This window comes from Bos taurus, chromosome 23 (assembly GCF_002263795.3).
Source record: "Bos taurus isolate L1 Dominette 01449 registration number 42190680 breed Hereford chromosome 23, ARS-UCD2.0, whole genome shotgun sequence".
NCBI classification, from domain to species: domain Eukaryota; kingdom Metazoa; phylum Chordata; class Mammalia; order Artiodactyla; family Bovidae; genus Bos; species Bos taurus.
In genome coordinates this window covers 18306905-18329938 of record NC_037350.1, presented here as the reverse complement: position 1 = coordinate 18329938, position 23034 = coordinate 18306905, and the positions used below count along the sequence as shown (strand labels likewise).

Genomic DNA, 23034 nt, shown 5'->3' with positions numbered 1-23034 from the left:
TCTAGACACTAATAAGATTTTTTAAAAATTACATTTTATGCACATTGTTTTCAATAGATATATTTTTCACTTTGTGATAGTAATATGCAGTATTAAAACACTTCAAAAACTAAATATTCTCTACTTTTTTTTTAATGACTAGCCAAAAAAGGGTCCAAATTTCGAGACTGGTTGGACTGCGGTAGTATGGAGATAAAGCCCAATGTTATTGCTATGGAAATTTTAGCATATTTAGCATATGAAACTGTGGCACAGGTAAGAACTTGAATCTGTCGTATCAAGCTGCATGTAGCTGCTTTCCCCTTCCACCTGCTGCTCTACCAGGACTGAAAACAGCCATGAGTTCTCTTCTATGATAATCTCAGTATTTGCTGAAATTTAGGCCAATTATGGAGAAGGCAATGGCACCCCGTTCCAGTGCTCTTGCCTGGAAAATCCCATGGACAAAGGAGCCTGGTGGGCTGCAGTCCATGGGGTCGCTAAGTGTCAGACACGACTGAGCGACTTCACTTTCACTTTTCACTTTCATGCATTGGAGAAGGAAATGGCAACCCACTCCCAGTGTTCTTGCCAGGAGAATCCCAGGGACGGGGGAGCCTGGTGGGCTGCCGTCTATGGGGTCGCACAGAGTCGGAAGTGACTTAGCAGCAGCAGCAGCAGGCCAATTATGTTTCTCTGCATCCTCAGCTCCAGTGGGTATTAGGCAAAAGTGACTGTTTCTTGCAACTTTAGCCAAACCAGAAACTATCCTTGCCTAGTTTTCGTCAACACTGAATTCCAAGTACACATCTCTCTTGCTTAGAGATTATTTTTGGACTTTGAAAAATACCTCTCTAGAAATGTACAATCCACTGAGTGCTTCCCAAAACCTGAGTCTGGAATCACTGTCCTCTAGTAGTTTCTCAGAGCCTGGTTCTCAGACTGCAAGCATCCGCTTCACCTTGGTTCTTGTCTAAAATGTAAATTTCTAAGCTACATCCTAGAGCAGCTGTACTGAATTATTATTGACTCTCAGAGCATGGAACCCAGAAATCTGTATTTAAAAATGTTTTCCTGGAGATTATAAACTTTGAGAACCACTCCACTAGGAAGTCAGACTTTATCCTTTGTGTTCATGAGTAGGTCCACTTACCAGCCATGAAAGCATACCTTTATGTCCACAATACAGATGTTTTAGGCAGACCATCTTACTAATAACATTTGGGATATAATTGCTTGTATGTAGTTACCGTTTCAGTCACCTTGGTGACTGTTTCCAGCTCTGTAACTTTCTTATTCTGATCTTCTAGTTGGTGGATCTGGCTCTTCTTGTGAGGCAGGACATGGTAACCAAGGCAGGAGACCCCTTCAGCCATGCCATTTCTGCCACCTTCATTCAGTACCACAACTCTGCTGAGGTGAGTATTAAAAAATCTGGCTTTGACACATCTGTGGGATTTTTTTTTTCCCCTCATGTTTGGTGTTTACATTAGTAGTTCTAAGAAAAAGATTATGTAGGAATATATAGCCTTCAGTCACAGAATCTTAATACATTCAACATTCAAACAAATACCTACTATGTTTCAGGCCCTAACAGTCCACTTAATGCAGTGATTTTATCACCTTCTCTTAGCCTTATTTAGTATTCCTGGCCCTTCAGTGAAAGAGTACCTCTCATTTCCATGGGAGATGAACACTTGGTTTAGTTAACTGAATAACATGGAGAAAAGTTATGTATTTAATTTTTGCTTCAAAGATGAAAGGATTATTTTATTCATGTAATGATAATTCCTGGCATTATTGATGGTTGGACTTTCCAGTTATGGATCCATCTCTAAACATGATCTAAAGAAATACGGCTCCATGTATCCTTTGGGGTTTGATTGATCCAATCATGCAAAAATCAGATCCTTTCTATATTCAGTTTCTGTTGCTGGGATCCCCACCTGTGGGGACTGTGGAGTCTTCTTTCCAACTTTAAGGCTTTGTATAATAAGTGTGTATCATTTTTGGCATAAAAAATAATTCCTGTAAACAGCATGTGCCTAAAAACCATAAATGTAACATCTAGTTAATGAATTTGCAAATAATCTGACTTTTTTTTTACACTAACATAAACATCAGTTTCATATAATTCAACCTAATGACCATAAAGAGGGCAGCAAGGAGGTTTGGTTAACATTCACATGTATAATATGAAGTGAGCCTCAGATCAAGTTAGGTGAAACCTATAACCTGAAAATGGCTACTAAGCCCCTTTGAGAATCCGAAGAAAACTGTAAATCCTTTCTCCATAAATACATTTGCACATTTTGTATACAACTTCAGGGCATTCAGAGACTCTCTGAAACCATTCCATGAATATAAAGGATCTGTGAACCCACTGGACTCCAAGTTTAAGTGTCTCTGCTCTGAGATACTTATGAGATATATAAAGATATATGCCTGTATCTTATTACAAGCCAAAAGTATGACATCTTTTTTATGCCCCTTGTGGAACCAAATTGGCTTAGAACTAAAGTAGGAATTAAAATGTTTATGCCCATTAAAAATCCATTTTTGTCTTGAAAAAGGTTATACATCATTATCAGTGAACATGCTTCAAAAGTCCCTAAAGCACACCCAGTTGATTAAACAGTATTTGTTTTCTTTATGTTACAAACCCAAATTATGATGTCAAAGAACACCCTTTAAACTGTCTTTGGTACGTGTTCACTTTATGAATATGTGTAGAAGTATGCTTTTCATTAACATCAGACAAATTTGTTGTAACATTTCTAATTAAAGAAATTTACAGTGAACATAACAAGCCTAGTTTTCCCATAACATTCAAGGGATTGCTTACGTGGCTAGGAAAACTGTATTTCCACCCCGCACTTTCTTGATTCTCCAGGGTGGCCAAGCTGCCCTGGACAGTGCTCAACAACCACAGCTGCTGCTCCCAGCTACCCAGCAGTTAAGAAAGATGGCTTGTATGTGTTGAACTTCCTGGGCTCTCTGGGAGATGGGAGCAGGAGTGTCAGAAAGCATCCTGGCTAAATATGTTGATACAGGCCTCCAGCATTTCCCTGGCTGGCCAGACACCCCTCCTCCAATATGACTAGTGGTCAAAATGAACATTTGGAGGGACTCGAAGTCTTTCTGCCCTTTATTACCTAACTCAACACACAATGACCACTCTAGGCCAGGAATTCCTGTTCATCAGCATTGCAGGTCAGCAAGCACAATTAAGGGGCTGCTTTAGGGACTTTACCAGGTTAGGAACCAGTGGGGGCTCTGGAGACTAATATGATCTGTATTCAGGGAGACAGAACATTCTGCAAAACAAGCAAAGCAGTAAATGAACAAACAGACAGTTCAAGATTTTATGTACTGATTTCCAAATGAATGTCATAGACAGAAAGTTCAGAGATAAAAGCAGCTCCCTAATTATAATGAAAGAAGACTTCAGAAAAGAAGTTGAGTGTTGAAGAAAAGATAAAACTTTGATGAGATGATAAAAGTGGGGAAAATACTGTAGGCTTTGGAGGCAGCATAAGTGCAGTTGTACAGGGAGGAAAAAACCTGATTAAAATATTCAAGCCAAGGATTCATTGAGAAGGGAAGTAGGAAATTAGAAAATAAAGGCCTTAGACACTTCGGGAAGGAAGAATTGAAAGTTTCTTGGCTAAAGAGTGATGAGTTCAAAAGGGTATTTTAAGAAGATCCAAATGGAGGTGCTATGTACAGTCAATTGAATTGGAAACACAAGGCATGGAATTAATCACATGCATTCTATTTTAATAATTGTCATTCTTGAACACTAGCCATATAAAGAAGTGAGCTAGTTAAACTTAGGTTTCTCAGATTATCAAGGTTAATATTAATTTGAATTAATTTTCCAGAGTTTTTTTTTCAAACACATGGTTTATATTCTGGAAGTAATGATCTCTAAGAATTACCTTGTTTTTCCTAAGAGCAACTCATGCCACATTAGCTTTATTCCTTCTTGTTTGATGTTTCTAGGCAAGCAGATCAAAGAAATATTCTTGAAAACAGTATCTGAATTTCAGCAAAATGTTTTACAAAGTTTAGCATAATTTTTTAAATAGGTCAGTAGATAGCATAGTTATTACAGTTGATAGGATCGGGAAAATATAGATTTATAATACCATATATGAAAAAGACTTATTTGCCTATAAGTTTCTTATAATGATAAATAATAAATATTGTGACGGTACTGAAAAGGAAACATCACAATATCTTTTGTTTTGTTTCAGTGTCTAGGCACCATCTGAGAGGATGGACATTGACAAAGTGGAGGCCATCTAAAGGAGAGTAATAGGGGTGGGAGGAGGACCCCGAAGGCACGTCTCATAATAAGTGGTAGAAGGGACTTAAGGTGCTTGACCTGTAGAAGAGAAGAGGCTGTGAGATAGACAGTCTTCAAATATTTGAAGGACCTCCACCAGGGAGAGAGAACAGACTTGCAGGCATAGTCAAAGAAAGCAGGTAGATGTGAGGGATGTTCTGAAGGAAGGAAGAGACTAGGTGTTGGAGGAGCTAGGGATAAAGCTGCAGTGACCCTAAAGCACTGAGTGTGAGTTATTTCACCCTGAAGTGAAGGCCGGTCACCATGATACAGAGAATGTCTGAAAGGCATCCTGTTCGGGGGGGAAAGTTTAGAACTTCCTTTTGAGTGCTTTTGAAATACTGACAAAACTTCTCAGTAAAAATATCTATCTGACTGAATCAGCAGAAATTTTGGAAGCTGTATCTGAGGAATCCTAGTTTTTATCTGAATGATCAGACAGATTAGAAATTAATATATTTAGACCCTTAGGGGCAAGATGATGGCATCATTTCTGTGGACTGGATAATAATAAATGGGGTTTTTATATTTGTAACTTTCAAATATTACTGAATTAATGAACTATCTAAATAAAATGTTAGTAGAAGTTCTGGTTGCCTAATTTCAGAGCCACATGTCTTTGAACAGGGGTCTTGCATGAAGCCCTATCCAGAGTCTCCTGAGAACACACCTCCTCCTACACCAACAGCTCCATCAGCAGGCTCACAGCACTCGGGGAAGACCACATCAGGATCCCTAGGGAATGGGAGTGCTGGACAAGACTCGGCTAAGACCAAGCAAAGGAAAAGAAAAAAGGTTAATATATTCTTCTATTTCTTTTTCTTTCTTTTTGGTGCAAAGAAAAGAGATCTTGGGGCTTCCCTGGTAGCTCAGCTGGTAGAGAATCAGCCTGCAATGTAGGATATCCTGGTTCAATTCCTAGATTGAGAAGATCACCTAGAGAAGGGATAGACTACCCACTCCAGTGGAGTGGAGCTTCCCTGGAGGGCTCAGATGGTAAAGAATCCACCTGCAATGTGAGTGACTTGAGTTTGATCCCTGGGTCAGGAAATCCCCGAGGGCATGGCAGTCCACTCCATTATTCTCGCCTAGAGAATCCGCATGGACAGAGGAGCCTGGCAGGCTACAGTCCATGGGGTCACAAAGAGACAGACGTGACTCAGCACAGCACAGGGAGAGCTTACTGAGTTCACAGGGACGGAACATGTGTTCTGTTTTTCTCATTAATCAGATTTTAGAAACAGCCAATTTACAGCAAGATATTGATGTTTTCTAATACTTTATTATAAAAATTTTCAAACATACAAAAAAGTTAAAAGAATTGTAGAGTGAATACCATATATCTATCATCTGATTCTGCAATTAAAATTTTACTATGTTTAATATATTTACTATATTTACATTTACTTTATATGTATATCTGATTATTCTTTTATCCATCCACCAGTTCTTTTTTTTTTTGATACATTAAAAGGTAAGCAGCAGGCATCAGTATAATTTGTGCCAGAACACATAATTTTGTATAATGTATACATTATAAAGAAATTTATAATGTATACATTATACTTTTTTAAAAAAGGTAAAGTTTATATACAGTGTACCACTCAATTCTTAAGTATACCATTTGCTGAGTTTTGACAGATATATAAATACATTGTTTTCTGATACCCTCTCAAGATTACAAAAAACATTACTATCAGTTCCAAAAATTCTTTCACACCTCTTCCAGGCAATCCCGTCACCATCCCCAGAAAAGCAAACACAGTTCTGACTTTTTAGTTTTCTCTCTTCTGGAGCCTCATACAAAGAGAATATAATATGTATACTCTTTTGTGTGAAATTTCTTTCACTCAGGGTATTTTTAAAGTTTATGTTTTTAAGTACAAGTGTAATTTATTCTTCTTTATTGATGAGTAAGTTGCTTGTATATCAGTTTACTCATTCTCATTTTGATAGTTAGGCTATGTCCAGTTTGGAGGGTATTATGAATAAACCTGTTATGAACATTATAGTACAAATCTTTATGGACAAATGCTTTCATTTTTCATAGGTAAATGAAATTACTAGCTAGAAATGAAATTATTGGATCATAGAGTAGCTATGTGCTCAGTTTTTAAAGAAACTACAAGAACTTTTTTCCCAAATGATTATATCATTTTATCCAAAGCTACAGTAATCACAACAGAATGGTATTGGCCCAAAAACAGAAATATAGGTCAATGGAACAAGATAGAAAGCCCAGAGATAAACCCACGTGCCTATGCTTAACTAATCTATGACAAAGGAGGCAAAAGTATATAATACAATGGGGAAAAGACAGTCTCTTTAATAAGTGATGTTGGGGAAACTGGAAAGCTATGTGTAAAAGCATGAAATTAGAACACTCTCTAACACTATACACAAAAACTCAAAATGGATTAAAGAACTAAATGTAAGACAAGATATATAAAATTCTTAGGGGGAAACACTAGGTAGAACGCTGCCTGATATAAACAAGATCTATTTTGATCTACCTCATAGGGTAATGAAAATCAAAATAAACAAATGGGACCCACTTAAACATAAAAGCTTTTGCACAATGAAGGAAACCATGAACAAAATGAAAAGACAGCCCACAGAATGGGAGAAAATATTAGAGCCACTGCTTTTAATCACATGTCAGAAGCTTTTGTAGCTTTTTTGTGTGTTTGTAATGTTCTATTTTTCTTTGGATGTTTTCCAAATCATATCTTTATTTTTGATTTTAAGCAGTTTGACCATGATATCCATAGATATGGTTTTCTTTTGCATTTTTTCTGTTTAGAATCCTCTGAGCCTCTTGAAAATTGAATACTTTTAAATTGAGGGGGGAATTATCAGCTATTATTTCTTATTATTTCTATTATCTGCCTCATGTTCTCTCTTCTCCCCTTCCGAGATTCCAGGTATATTTTCGTTAGTTACTTTGATATTGTTCAACGTGTGCGCGAAGCTCTGTTGAATTTCCTTTTCAATCTTTTCTTCCTGTTCTTCAGGTTGAATAACTTCTGTTGATCTTCCCTTATGTTCCAAACTCTATCTACTGTCCGTTCAGTCTTAACACTCATCCATTAATGTCTTGTTTCTGATATTTTGTTTTACAGTTTTATAATTTCCTTTTGATTTATTTTTATAGTTTATTGTTATTTTTTAACTTCTTTTATTTCATAATAGCTGTTTTAAAACTCTCATATGATAAATTAACTATCTGGATTATTTTGATCTCCATTGAGTATAAGTCACACTTTCTTGTGCTGTTGCATGTCTAGTAATTTTAAATTATATGCTGGACATTGTGAGTAATATATTGTAGAGATTTCAGGTTCTGTAGTATTCCTATGAGAAGAGGTGGTGTTGGTGGTGTGTTCATATGTATGTTAAGCAGACTGTTTACTCTTCTAGATGGAACTCTATAAACTTCAAACTCAAATGCCTCTTCAGCAGCTAGACGCTCTCTTCCTTTATTTAGTTTTACCTTGGTTTCTTGGATTCAGTCCCACGAAGGAATAGCTTAGAAGTTAGTCAAAGATTTGGGTAAAATTTATACACTGAATATTTGTCTTCCTTTCTTTGATTCTGTCCTTTTTTGGGATTTTCTTTTTCTCTTTACACCTACTGTGGTTGCCCTGAACTCTGAGCTACAGTTCTTCATGCTTCTAAGGCCCCGTGACCCTGTACTGACTAGGGCCTACCCTTAGGCTAAAACAGAAAAACAGAAAACCAACCCACAGCCATTCCCTCCTCCTATATATAGTACTCGCCCTTTCAGTTTTTGTCCGGGTGAGATCACTCTTTTGCTTCCAGGTACTTGTTTTTTATAATTTGTCCAAAATGTATACTTTTCTCTACACGTTGGTTGGCACAAGAGAAACTGTTTGCCACTACTAGTAGTGGAGCTGTGCCAAGATATCATCTTATAACTGATGGTGAGCACATTTAAATTTCATCCTCGTATCTGGATTCCCCCTTCTATTTTCAAAGTGACAGAGCTCAGTGCTTCTTTATTAAGGGAAACTCCGAACAATAAAGAACTTCTGTATTGTAAAGTAGTTCTAAAGAATTTTGGCTATAGTGCTTTCCAACTCATTCAGTAACTAAAACTAGAGTGTAAAATATTACTTAAGGACCTCCTCAGTGGATTTGCTTTACAAACTACGTAGAAATTTATAATTAACGTGGTAATTATGCATATGTAAAGTAATTTGTTTATTTTTATTTACTTATTCGCATCTTCTACATTCAGGAAACTGAAAGTGTTAGTTGCTTGGTTGTATCCAACTCTTTGAGACCGCGTGGACTATAGCCCGCCAGGCTTCTCTGTCCATGGAATTCTCCAGGCAAGAATACTAGAGTGGGTTACCATTTCTTACTCCATATTCAAGCTCTTGCTATATTTTGATTTTTTACTCACTGGAAACCTCAGCTGTGATGGTACTGAAAGCCAAGGAACTTGATGTATAATCATATCTTAATGCTGTCATTTTAATCTTGGGAGTGTCCCTTATCTTCACTGTATCACCTATAATGTGGGGAGTTGGGAAAGTTTAGAATAGATAATATCTTGTGTTTTTTCCAAATTTTATAATATATGAATCTTTGAATTTGGTGATTCTTTATTATCTTCTTTTCAAATACCTTTTCTAGTTAATTTCTTTAGTTTAAAAAAAAATCACTTCCTACTTACATAGAATGACAGATTACACAACATCTCAGTTAAATTTTGGAATGAGAAAATTAACTGTATTTAACTGTATTATACTATAGCCTTTAGCCAAGGAGTGGCCCAACTTCATCTGAAGGGAAATCCTCTATAAACTCAAAGAACTGAGAGAGCTCTGTGTACAAGAGTGAGAAGAAAAAAGACACTTGCCTGCCCACTCTGGTCATACATCAATCCATGTGGTCAGTGAGGGACAGAAGTCAGTATTAAGGCTACTAACCTTTCCCTTGCTCTGATCAGAGATACATATTACTCCTCTGTTACACCTCTGTAGAATCTAAAGTATCAAGTTTAACAGAAGATGTAGTCGTGAAAAGAGTAAGAGGGTTATCTGAGATTCCAGGTCCTTCTTAAATATTAGATTACCTGGCAAGGGGAAAGCTGAGAAAGGATTAAAAAAGTTGTTTCTTCCCAACAGCTTTTATGTTGGGAAGAAAAGAGTCAGATAAGAGATCCTGGTGCAACCGAAGTTTCAGGGTAACTTCTTGTACTGCAGTTGAGAGTTGAAACTGTTGAAGAATTTTATTCAGTTCAAGCCAGCAAGGACAGAAGAGAGACAATGCCCAGATCCAGGAAGTATGGAGAACTCCGTGTGATACTTCCACTTCCAGTGTTGAGCAGCAGCTTCTGAATAAAAAGACATAACTAAAAACGAAATGGAAGAATCCAAGAATGGAATATGAATACAGCCGGGGGAAGGGCAGCTGACACATGAAGAAGAATTTTATCAAGCACCTTGTTCTTGACTTTAGGAAATTAGGAGTTTAGTCCCCACAGAAATTCTGATAAATACACTATAGACAACAAGACTCAGTATTTTGTCAAACATGTGGGTTTCATTTTTGAAAATTTAAAGAATATTCCAAGATGTGGGCTCAAGCAGAATGAGAAAGCTAAATTGGTATATAAATCTAACAGTCTTCATATGTATTTATAACACAATATTTTTATTAGTGTAGCAAATACATAAATTTAATACTAATCCTTCTGTAACAGTTTTGAAGACTGTTAGAAAATTTATGAAGTCACTGCTGAAGTAAAAATTCTAAACTTGATATGAATTTTGAACTTAAACAGATTACTAGTACTTTGGTGAGGGAAGGGATGTTTACAGAAATGAGAAGGTATTTTTTGAGATGAAAACAATACTGCAGACACATTTGAGATTTAAAGATTTCCTTGCAAAGAACTCAGTGGGCAAATCAAGAGGGTGAAGAAGCACATGTGGTAACTTATGCTGGTGTTTGCAATGGCATAATTATAGCAGATAAACCAGAAATGGGCAAAAGAGAAATTTTAATGACATTTTTCACAAAACTAAATATTCTTATTTTTATATAAGGTAACTTCTTATTTTTAGCAATGATAACATGATTCAAACAGGATGGCTTACTTGCTGCCATCTTACAAATAGTGGCCACAAGTGGTTTCTAACTTACACTTCCTTCTTCAGTGTTCTGAAGTCTATTGGATCTCCATGCCAGAAGTTCTGGGAGATTTTGACCAACATATTCTATACCAAAATAGAACTTATTTGGGAAAGTAAAGGAAGAGTCCCTCTGCAATGGCCATGTAGCAAAGAAATAAATCCACTTTTCAGATAGAAAGTAGCTTTCACAGAGGAAAGCGCTGGAAAACCCCTTACCCTCTTTGTCTGCAGGATATTGCCTTCTTAACAAGCTGGAATCAAGATTGCCGGGAGAAATATCAATAACCTCAGATATGCAGATGACACCACCCTTATGGCAGAAAGTGAAGAGGAACTAAAAAGCCTCTTGATGAAAGTGGAAGTGGAGAGTGAAAAAGTTGGCTTAAAGCTCAACATTCAGAAAACGAAGATCATGGCATCCGGTCCCATCACTTCATGGGAAATAGATGGGGAAACAGTGGCAGACTTTATTTTTTTGGGCTCCAAAATCACTGCAGATGGTGATTGCAGCCATGAAATTAAAAGACGCTTACTCCTTGGAAGGAAAGTTATGACCAACCTAGATAGCAAATTGAAAAGCAGAGACATTACTTTGCCAACAAAGGTCCGTCTAGTCAAGGCTATGGTTTTTCCAGTGGTCATGTATGGATGTGAGAGTTGGACTGTGAAGAAAACTGAGCACCGAAGAATTGATGCTTTTGAACTGTGGTGTTGGAGGAGACTCTTTTGAGAGTCCCTTGGACTGCAAGGAGATCCAACCAGTCCATTCTGAAGGAGATCAGCCCTGGGCTTTCTTTGGAAGGAATGATGCTAAAGCTGAAACTCCAGTACTTTGGCGACCTCATGCAAGAGTGGACTCATTAGAAAAGACTCTGATGCTGGGAGGGATTGGGGGCAGGAGGAGGAGGGGACGACATAGGATGAGATGGCTGGATGGCATCACTGACTCAATGGACGTGAGTCTGAGTGAACTCTGGTAGTTGGTGATGGACAGGGAGGCCTGGCATGCTGCGATTCATGGGGTCGCAAAGAGTCGGACATGACTGAGCGACTGAACTGAATGTCCCCATGTTGTATGGGGTTGGCCAAAATGTCTGTTCTCACTTGTCTATGAGATCCTGATCAAACTTTTTGGCCAGCCCAACTCACAAAAGAGTCTTTAGCCTCACCAGGTACTTGATAATTGCATTTATTCTAATATAATCCAACTGGAACAAAGTACTTGGGATAAGAATCAAGAAAGCATTTTTTCTTTTTAAAGAAAAACTATGTGTGCACTTTTATATGAGTGCCAAAGTGAGGGGTTAAGATAATTTAATCCTTGTTATTGTGGGCACAGCAGTTATGTTATTTAGGGTATTGTTGGAATGAAATTGAGAATGATACTCTAGAGTATATTCCTATTTGGCTTATTTCAGGTCTTGTTAAAAATAATTAAAAATAATCAAGCTCTCGTTTTATATTTTAGTCTTATTTCAGGTTCAACTTGAATAATTAGCAGATGCTCTTTGTAGGAATGTTTTAATTATTTTACTAGTTCATAATAATAAAAAAAAATGCAAAGGGCACAAAAAATATATTTAAAAGGCACAGAAAGATGTACAGTGAAAAATGTTTCTTCTAACCCGTATGCTCCAGACACCCATCTGTACTCCAAGAGAAAGAAATTCTGCACTGTTACTAATTTTCAGGGTGTCTTTGCAGAAATAACCTATGCTTAAATGAGCATGTACTGTTCAGCCTTTAAAAAAAAAAACAAAAGCTGATAACATGGTTATCCAGTTGTACACCTGGCATTTTCTCAAACAGTGTCTTATAGATAGCTCCATAGGAATCTATATGGAGCTGCCTCCTTCATTATGGTGGTTGCTGTGGTTTCTATTGCATTGAATGAATGTATCATAATTGATTTTATGGTTCTCTCCTTGATGAACATTTGCTTCATTAATTCAGATAGTACAGCAGTGACTGTCTAGCTATCTGTATTATTTTTTGCCTGTATAATAATATATCTGCAGGATAAATCCTTAGAAATCATGAAATTGTTGGATCAAACATGGTTGTATTTTTTCATTTTGATAAGATTTGCCATTTCACTCTCAGTAGAGGTCATGCTAGATATACCTCTATAAAGAATTCTGAGCATGGTACTTCTGCAATGAGAGTGATAAGTAATACATGGGCTACTATTTCTTTCTCTTGATTCTTTAATGTTGATGACTTGGCATCTGGTACCTACTGCACTTTTAAGTAAATTAGCTTATCATTTCAAGAACATGGATGTGCTGTTTTTAATTTAAATAATAACCTACTGCTGTTGATAGCTAACATATGTCAGGCATTGTTCTAAGAGTTTAAACATATCAACTCATTTAATTTTCACAGCAACCCTATAGAGCAGTTAAAATTATTATCCTGTTTACAGATAAGGAAACTAAAATACAGGTATCTTACATGACTTGACAGAACTGGTAACTGAGATGGCTGGGATCTAGACCAAGGTATTTGAGAAGCCAGAGCCTACAACTAAATCACAAACATATAATACCTCTATTTCATTTTTTTAAAATCATGTTACATACATTTCTTGAGTTGAGATCCATACTCTTATTGCAAATAATCTTTTTCATTCTTGTGTCTTTGTGTACTTTCAAACTTGTCTTTTACAGATGAGGCAGATTAAAGTAATAGTTTCTGTTTTATTTTGTTTTTTTTTGTTTTTCTTCTTTTTCTTTTATTTTTTTAAAAATTATTTTATTTTTAAACTTTACATAATTGTATTAGTTTTGCCAAATATCAAATTGAATCACAGAGGACACTTAGAAAACTAGGAACCAGGTTGAAATGATCTTCTATGGCCATCCCCTGTATTATAAATAAATATATAGCAGTTTTACATTTTTTATTTTAAAATTGATGACTCTCAGGTTATTTCAGAAATACATCCAACAAGCTCCCAAGACACATTTATAGTAATAAATGTTTAAATGTTTTTTTTTTAAAAAATAGCTTCCTGTAGTTCTTTCAGCAAGCTCACATGACACTTTTCAACCGTTCACAACCGGCTCTATTCTCCTGTACCTTGACATGCAGGCCTAGGTGAAATATTGGGGGCATAAAAATTGCATTTGGTTGGTCTGCTTGGAAGGGGTCATGTAAAAGTCATCTTTGATTTGCTAATGGAATTTTTTTGTTGTTGTTAGATGTAGTATATGGCAGCACTGATGTGCATCCTAAGGGAAAAACCGTCCATTTTATAAAAGTTTATTTTCATATTTTATACACTGTAGTTGTGTTGTGTGTTTTTGATTTAGTAACAATTTATGTGTTTTTCTGTCGCAGAGCACTGCGGCCTGTGGTGTTGAGGCTCACAGCGATGCCATCCAGCCCAGCCACATCAGAGAGGCCATCCGACGCTACGGCCACAAGATTGGCCCCCTTTCCCCATTCACAGTACGTAATAACAGAGTTATAAAAAGTTATATTTATAATCTGAAAGAATTTTGATTTTCAAGTGGTCAAATGAAGCAGCAGTGGAATTGTTGAAAGCAATTTGTGGTAGCTGTAATTTTGTTGTATAAAAGTGGCATAATTCTCTTGGGAAATAAGAGTTAGTCATTTTTGTCTCTTTTTGGAAGAACAGTTTTTTTCTCTACAAAATATTATTTTCTTTCAATTACAAATTATGCTTTTTTTTTTCCTTGGGGCTTATATTTTCTATTTTTCAAAGCTTAGGTTTATAAAACTTTTTTTGTCAAATTATATGTATCCAAATATTGCTAGAAGCACTTTATATTTTAAAACTGGTTAGATTGGCAATACCACTTCTATCAGATGTTCTGCTCCTAAACATACTTTGAGTTGGAAGAAGAAGAAATGATTTCTCTACTGGCTTTGAAGTAGGCTGAAAGGCAGACAGTCTTCCACATCTTCAAATGGTTTTAAAGCTTATAATCAAGGTTTGTGTTTTTTTTTAATGGAGAATTAAAGACTTTATATTTCAACAGCCTAAAGAAAGAGTGTGTGTATGTGTGTTAATTAAATGCTCATCTTATGGCTCTTTTAAGAAAAATCTTTATTCATGTTAATATAACTTTCTCCAAGTCCTTCTCTGTTTATAAGGGATTGGTTTGATTTTCAGAAAGCTAGGTTTGATTTATGACTAAAGCACAGTATAATTCACCATTTGTTTCATTTTTTCATATTCACATCTACTTTAACATACTAAAGCAGAATATGTATGTGTAACATTACACATACGTACGTACATAGCATATGTTTTTTCCTGAGTGGATTTTGCTGTTATCTGTTGATAGAAGTCATAATTTCTTCAAAATTATCTCATCATCTTTTTTCTTGTGTTTCAGTTAAAGAGAATGCTTTCTTAGCATTCTTTGTTTTCATTGGTTATTGTTAATCATATGCATTATCAATATGACCACGAGAATGTGTCAGAGCTTCTTTGTCTCTAGAAGCTTTCTATAATGGTGACAATTATTTTCACTTCTGGTTAATGTATTAAATTTGTCATATATATGATTCATCATATTTATATTAATCATATGTTACTGATTAAGCAGTGTATCCTTTTGCATGAGTGTTTTTAGGTTATTACAATTGAAAGAATGAAGTCTGTATCTCTTGTTGTATTTTTCTCCTACATGACAAGTGAGACTATTTTATGTGATTAGCCAAAAGGAAGATGAGATTTAGAGAAATATGAGTTGATTGGAAGAGTTTAAAAACCAACTGAAATTGAAAGAACCAATTTATAACAAAGGATTAAAATTTTCAGATCCATAGATAAGAGCCAAATAATGACTAATAGTCTGAGGCAATGGAATAGAGAGAGAAGAAAAGGGCAGAGTTGATAATAATCTAGAACTAATTAAAGGGTAGCAAAGAGAGACAGGGGTTTTGAGAAATAACCTAAAATGGTTACTAAAAGTAATGGGTAAAATTACATAAAGGAAAAGGTATCTACTATAAGGGGAAATCTCCTAATCACAAGGTCTGTGATGTTTCTTCACACAGAAGTGGTGGTGGTGGTAAGCTCATTAATTCTTCAAGTTTTTTGTTTTTAAAAACACTGGTCAGATCACCTGAGAACCATCTTGGCTGATGACACTGTGTGTCTGTGTATACTTATATATTCATTCCTCCGTGTCTAACCTGATAGTCATGTATTGTTGCTTTTATAATCCAAGATTGTAGTATGTGGCAGGAAATATACTTGAAATATTCAGTGTGTGTGTGTGTGTATTCAAATATAGTTTAAGATGATTTTTGTCTAATAAACATATAACCAATATGGTTTTTTAAACTAATAATTCAATTTAAAAATGCTTAGTGTAAATAGATCTGGAAAATAGAACAAATAAGCCACGATCTTGAAGGCCCGCTTAACCACTGCCAGAGCAGATGAACAGCGTCAACAGCAGATGGGAAAGAAGGCCAGCATGGGCGGACACTGAGTCTTCTTCACGCCTCAGGCCTTGAATGGTCTACTCCATTACCCGGGACTGTAAGGATCTGCCTAAGGATCTGCCCGGCCCACAGGGCTGTAGACGCCCACTCCATTGTCTGTCATGAGTAGTAGGATCAGGCAGTGTTACGTATTACAATACAGAAATCTGCCTTTTAAAGTTAAATTTCTCTTTAAAGTAGAATAGATTTGCAGACTACATATGCTAACAGTGTGAGCACCGATCCTGGTTCCCTCGTACCTTCAGTGTTAAGAGGAGACGCTCCTGATGCTGGGAGGATGCTGATGCTAAGTTCCCTGATGTCCACTCCCTGAGGTGATATATGATGCTGCTCTAGGCACACTTTGCTTCCTGGGCTTTGGGCTGTGGCTCCTAAAAGGAGAGGAGGCATGTGGGCTGCTTTTCTAGCAACCTTAGACTGGAACTAAATTATGCAGAAAGGCTGAGCTAACTTACCTCCAGTATGAAATTTCCTTTGTAAACTAAAATCGCCATTAGCAGCTAGTTTATATTTATGAAACATAGAGATTCTGTCTTTGCAGCATGTCATTCTGAACATAAAGTGCTTGTCTAATGGTGTATATAAATGAGATATCTCATTTAGATTACCCATAACTTGACTGATACATAGTTTATTCCTAAAACTATGAGACTAATTTGGAGAATTAAAATGACAACCAGTAGGTTACTTGGAAACTGAATTCCAGCGTCAACCAGTAAAGCCAAAAAATTGTGCTTTTGATGTGGCATCATTCTGCCTTCTACTGTATGACTTGTGAAATGATTGTACAAATTTACACCATTATAGATTTCAGGAATGCGGTTCATTATATGAAGAATTGAAAGTGAGTTCTTCCCCTTGGAATAATAAGTTGAAATGGTAGAAGAAAGGAGTGATTAAAGCCATGGAAGGTGGAGGGGAGAAAGGAGTACAAGCAGCGCTTTGCACTGAGTAGCTGCTGTGTTGGAGAGGGAGGGGACAGTGTGACGGAACAGCAGTTTCCTGCCATTCATACAAGGCTGTGGAGACACTTACAAACCTCCAGTCCCCACTCAGCCAATTACAACTATATTGCCTTTGGCATGTTGGTTTTACTCGGTGACTTCTTTCTTTTCAGTGTTTTCATTTATTCTCAATCCTTTGCAGAAGATCAGAAGAGAGTATCGTACCTAGAAGTTAAAAGATTAACTGAGATTAAGCTGAGGTTAATTTAAGTTAGATTTTTTTTTTTTTTTTGCAACTTTTCCCATGGCTGTATACCTGATCTTCTGTGGTGGAGACTTAGCTTCTGTATCTATCTTAAATACTTAAGAACATTTAAAAAGACTAGTTTACCTTTTTTTAACTATTGATTTTTCCTAAATAATTCTGAAAATCACTTCAGAGCCTGTGACTTGTAGTCATTACAGTACTTAGCAAACTGGGGTATCCTGAGACATTTTGATGCTTGTCATCTTATCCTTTTATGCATTGTAGTTGGCATTATATAAAATTATATTGCATGGTGATTGACCTTAGAACCAAATGGCCAAGATTAAGATCCCAGCTCCGCACCTACTAGCAAAGTAGCCTTAAGGAAGTTCCTTAACCTCTCTATTGATCAGTTACCTCATCTGTAAAATGGGCATAATAATAGAACATACTTCATGATAGAATCTAAGGGGTACTGTGAACTTGACAAGTGATGAGCTCTTAATGTATTTCATTAATAATAGTAGAAGTAATAGTATTGGAAGTAGCAGTAATAGCTGGAGTGTATTTTCTAAAAAAAATCAGGTAAAAATACAAATGGAATAAAGTAGAAACCATTTCCCCCACCACCAAACACACAGATACACACACACAGAAGCCTCACTTTGTAATCCTAGAAAAAACTAAAATTTGAATTATAATGTGACTTCTTTACAGACTTATAGTTTATACCATTAAGATATAAATGCTACTTAAAGATTATTATCCCTGAGAATAAATTAATGTTCATTTTCACTTTTTAAGTTGATCGTGGTTAAAGAGGAACTAAAAAGCCTCTTGATAAAAGTGAAAGAGGAGAGTGAAAAAGTTGGCTTAAAGTTCAACATTCAGAAAACTAAGATCATGGCATCTGGTCCCATCACTTCATGGGAAATAGATGGGGAAACAGTGGCAGAATTTATTTTGGGGGGCTCCAAAATCACGGCAGATGGTGATTGCAGCTATGAAATTAAATGACACTTACTCCTTGGAAGGAAAGTTATGACTAACCTAGATAGCATATTAAAAAGTAGAGACATTACTTTGCCAACAAAGGTCCGTCTAGTCAAGGCTGTGGTTTTTCCAGTGGTCATGTATGGATGTGAGAGTTGGACTGTGAAGAAAGCTGAGTGCCGAAGAATTGATGCTTTTGAACTGTGGTGTTGGAGAAGACTCTTGTGAGTCCCTTGGACTGCAAGGAGATCCAACCAGTTCTAAAGGAGATCAATCCCGGGTGCTCTTTGGAAGGAATTATGCTAAAGCTGAAACTCCAATACTTTGGCCACCTCATGTGAAGAGTTGACTCATTGGAAAAGACTCTAATGCTGGGAGGGATTGGGGGCAGGAGGAGAAGGGGACGACAGAGGATGAGATGGCTGGATGGCATCACTGACTCGATGGACATGAGTCTGAGTGAACTCCAGGAGTTGGTGATGGACAGGGAGGCCTGGCGTGCTGCGATTCATGGGGTCGCAAAGAGTCAGACACGACTGAGCGACTGAACTGAACTGAAGAACATTAATGGATTTTTTTTTTTACCACCACTGTCATATTAAAAAACAAGGTCTCAGCAACTGAGTGTACATAGTTTCCACTTGATTTTTGCTTACTATTCAGGTTTTGCTTACTAGCTCCTGTGAAACAGAAATCTATGGAACAAATGGCACAGCCTCAGATTTATAAAGCTTCATCAAATTCAGTTTATATGAATTTATATATTTGTGTAAGTTATTGTAAAAAGGTTTTCAGAGACTGTTGTATGTATCAAAGTTGGTATGATTTTTAAGCATAAATTATTACTAGTCTCATTTTTCTCAGTTTTTAAAATTTCCTCATTTTACCAATTATGAAAATAATGCTAGTATGTTAGAAAATTAAAATATAAAAAAGTAAAGGATAAAATAAAACTTATATTAAGAAACTTTTAGGGCCTTAAAAAGACAGTATAGCAAAAGCTTTAAATGAGTTTTTCTATCAGACAATTAATTGGTACTTAATTGTTTTAATTGAATTTAATTGTGTAACAGAAGAGTATTTCGTTGCAGCCTAAAGATTCAGATGCTTTTGGTAATGGTTTGTTTTCAAAAAAAAAAAATCATGGAATATTCTTGTTCAGGTCAAAGGACAAGAAAGCATTTTAAAATGTGAATGAAGTAGATTTTACAATTAGAGCATTTTGTTTTTTTCTCTTGAAGAAAACACCTGCAAAGAATAACTCAGCGGGCTGTGTTATCTATCACGAAAAAGATGGTCAGACATGTGTTTCCTCTAGACCCCGGCTGTGTACAAGCAGTGGGTGGTGCCCCTGGTTGCCTCCTCTGAAGCGCAGTCCCATGCTCAGTGAGAAGTGCTGGAAATGGCTGACAGAAAACCGGGTCTGTAATTTTGAAAGCCAGAGAAAGCAAACTGTGTACACCAAGGGGATGACATAATCCCATGTGTAATGCCTAAATATATTAGTTTCTCCTGAATGATATTCACAGTGGAAAGCTATCTCATCCTCCTGAACTTACATGTTACCAGGTGGCTCTCCATTGAAGCAGAATAGTAAAACTAAAATTTCTCATTTAAGCATGGTCATTTATCTGAATGGTACCTAAGTGTGTCCCTAGAAGTGAGCGGCTTCAAAACCCACTCGGCTGTCTTAAATTGTGAGACATCTGGCTGAGCATTTTAAAACTGGCTAAGACTTGAGAAGGGCTCCCCAGGTGGCTCAGTGGTAAAGAACCTGCCAGCCAATGCAGGAGACGAGGGTTCAGTCCCTGGATCGGGAAGATGCTCTGGAGAAGTCATTGGCAAACCCACTCCAGTGTTCTTGCCTGAGAAAGCCCATGGACAGAGGAGCCTGGCGAGCTATAGTCCATTGAGTCACAGAAGAGTCAGAGATGACTTAGTGACTGAACAGCAACAAAGACTTGAGAAAGTTGTTTGATTCCGTCTCAGAGAAGCTTTGCCTTGTACCCAGTGGCACCTTGTAAGTGAATGACCCGGCGGGCTCTGGAATCCAGCCTCTGGACTCTAGGCTGACTACTCTTCCCTGTGGCCATTTACTTTGATATGTTATGTCTATTAGGGATGCTGGAGACGCTCTCATATCATTGGCTCTTCATAAATATTCACGATAGACAAATAAGAGTCAAAAATAAGAAATTTCCTTTAAGAAATCCTCATGTTAAACTTTTAAAAACAGAAGTGGCATAGCATATTGCTTTGACTATTTTAATATAGAATTTCACATTCATGAATAATTCTTATGTCTTGAGCACATAAAATTTGTCTGCATCTTATGTGTTCAACCTGGAAAATAAAATGTTATAAAATATTAATTTTAAAATGTAAATACCAAGTAGAAATTGTGGATGAATTCATAAATATTTTTAAGAATATTTTTTAACTGGAAGTAAAAATTTCTCAGTCTATTTTTTGTAAGTACTAAATCTATCATGTAGGTTGGAGCCAAGTACCTTTTCATAGGTATGGGCCACTGGTTCTCAGAAAACAAATTTGATGTGTGGCATATTTATTATCACATGGGGCTTCCCAGGTGGCACTAGTGGTAAATAAAGAATCTGCCTGTTAACGCAGAAGAAGCAGGTTCGATCCCTGGGTTGGAAAGATCCCCTGGAGGAGGAAATGGCAACCCACTCCAGTCTTCTTGCCTGGAAAATTCCATGGACAGAGGAGCCTGGAGGGCTACAGTCCATGGGGTCACAAAGAGTTGGACATGACTGAGCATCTGAGCACACACACACACATATTTATCATATAAGAATAACCTAAAATTGAGCATTGTTTAGAAAAGGGGTAAAATTTTTAATTTAGTTTTTAATTTTCAAATAAGGTGGGGCAGAAATGTTAATTACAAGATTTATTGTGTCAAATTATGTGAAATAATGGTTTCTTTAGGTCATAAGCAGTTGAATATTAGAAATCTAATGATCCAACTAACACAGTATTCACTTGCGGATTACTTCGGGAGAGAACGTTTGAAATGTAGTAGTAAAAATACTAGAAGACTTCTTGAGAGAGAGTCATTAGAATCAGAAAAGTATTAGTTGATTAATAACATACAATATTTGTATAGGAACTTTTCATTTATTTTGTGTTATTCTTACAACACAGCAAGATGAGTGTTGTTTTCCCCACTTTATAGGTAAGAAAATTGATATTTAGAGAAAAATCAGGAAACCAGTTTAAGATTACATCATGACAAGAGCTAAATAGAAATACTCTGTGGCTCACAGGGACCACAGGCTTCAATGAATCCTCACTAATCTTCCTCATTAACTCCCTCTTTGCAGATTGGCCTCTATTCTTAACTGTTTAAGTGGTCTTATTGTGAAAATGTGAAATAGCATTTCCTAAACTACATTGCATAGAAGACAAGTGTTCTAAGAGGAATTTAAAGATGCTCCATAAGAGAAGGGTTTCTTTATCAAATATTCCAGAAATCTGATTGTTATATGTAGAAGATCCACTCTGAAAATCTCATTCAGTAGGAATAGAGAAGATGTTTCAAAATCAAAGTTATGTTGTAACATTATATTCATCACAGTATCTACTTTATTTCCACATTTTATTTAAGCATTAAGAAATTTCAGTTCACAAATATAACAGTTTTTAATAATGATCAACACAAACCTGTAATAGTCTTGCCTCAAAGGAGAAATACTAAGAAATTTTTGCTCAAAAATTGTTTCACTAACAGTATCTAATAAGTGCTGACATTTTTAAACTGATTATGTTTAAAGGGGATCAATATATGGATTTCTTATTCAAGCATAACTCTTCATGGTTTTCTGGAAATATTTTTAAGGTGTCTTAAAACTCTATAAGCTATTTAAAGTGAAAATGAAAGTCACTCAGTTGTGTCTGACTCTTTGTAACCCCATAGACTGTACAATCCATGGAATTCTCTAGCCCAGAATACTGGAGTGGGACACCTTTCTCTTCTCCAGGAGTTCAAAGTTTCAGTGTCGGATTTGTTTGGCTTTGCCTCTTGAAGCCAGGTTTGGTGAATTCATTACCGGTACTTTTTCTACTGTTGTAAGCACAACGTCTTATTCTATATTGCTAAGTAGAGTTGGCATAATCATGTTATATGTTTACTTAATGTTTCTTAATCATCAGACAGAATTCAGGGAGAAGGGACAAGAGATCTTATGTCATCTGAGCATTCTGCAGTAACAGCTTACATTGGGACAGCCCATGAATTTGTCTACAAAGAGTTACCCAGTTCCGTTTTGAAAAATTCTGGTGTTATTAACAGCTGGTTTGTCTCTTCAGTAAACAGGGACATTTTGCTTTGTTTCTGCCTTAATATCAGCAGTAATAACCTCACACTTAGTTCAGCGTGAGCTGTATACACCCAAAGGTGACATACTGCCTTGCAGTTTTAGAGTGTTTATTTGGACTGCTTTAAATATCAAAACAAACAAGAACCTGAAAGGCCAGAATTCCAAGACATAACTTCCTAAACAACAAAATATTTACAAGAAGTTCAAATATAAAACACAAGATGACAGAACCCTTATTTTGAGTAGCACAAAAAATTGTAAATGGGCATCCACATCAGACATCTAAGAGGCCCCTAGAAATCCTGCAGAGAATCCTAGAATTTTCAGGAAAATAATTTGAAAAAGAGACAGTCAGAGTCCTCTAGTGGGGGTCGTGGACTTGAAGTAGTTTAAGAAGTTAACTTATCTCTATTCATTGTAAAAGGCAGGCTGTGTGGTGGAGAATAGAGGAAGAATTTGAACGTGAGTGCACGGAAGAAGCAGTAATTGACAACTGAGAAGCTTTTTGAGCAGAATATTCTAA

At 36.4% G+C, this 23034-nt stretch overlaps 1 protein-coding gene across 9 annotated transcripts in view; it reads left to right on the top strand.

The window, feature by feature from the left end:
• Positions 1-23034, top strand: part of SUPT3H (SPT3 homolog, SAGA and STAGA complex component) — a 419512-nt gene that overhangs the window by 315151 nt on the left and 81327 nt on the right. For all 9 annotated transcript variants that reach the window (XM_024983744.2, XM_024983745.2, XM_059880441.1 and 6 more), the window contains 4 exon segments: positions 143-255; positions 1290-1397; positions 4958-5125; positions 13840-13950. In XM_024983744.2, the coding sequence (XP_024839512.1) occupies positions 143-255; positions 1290-1397; positions 4958-5125; positions 13840-13950 (500 nt within the window).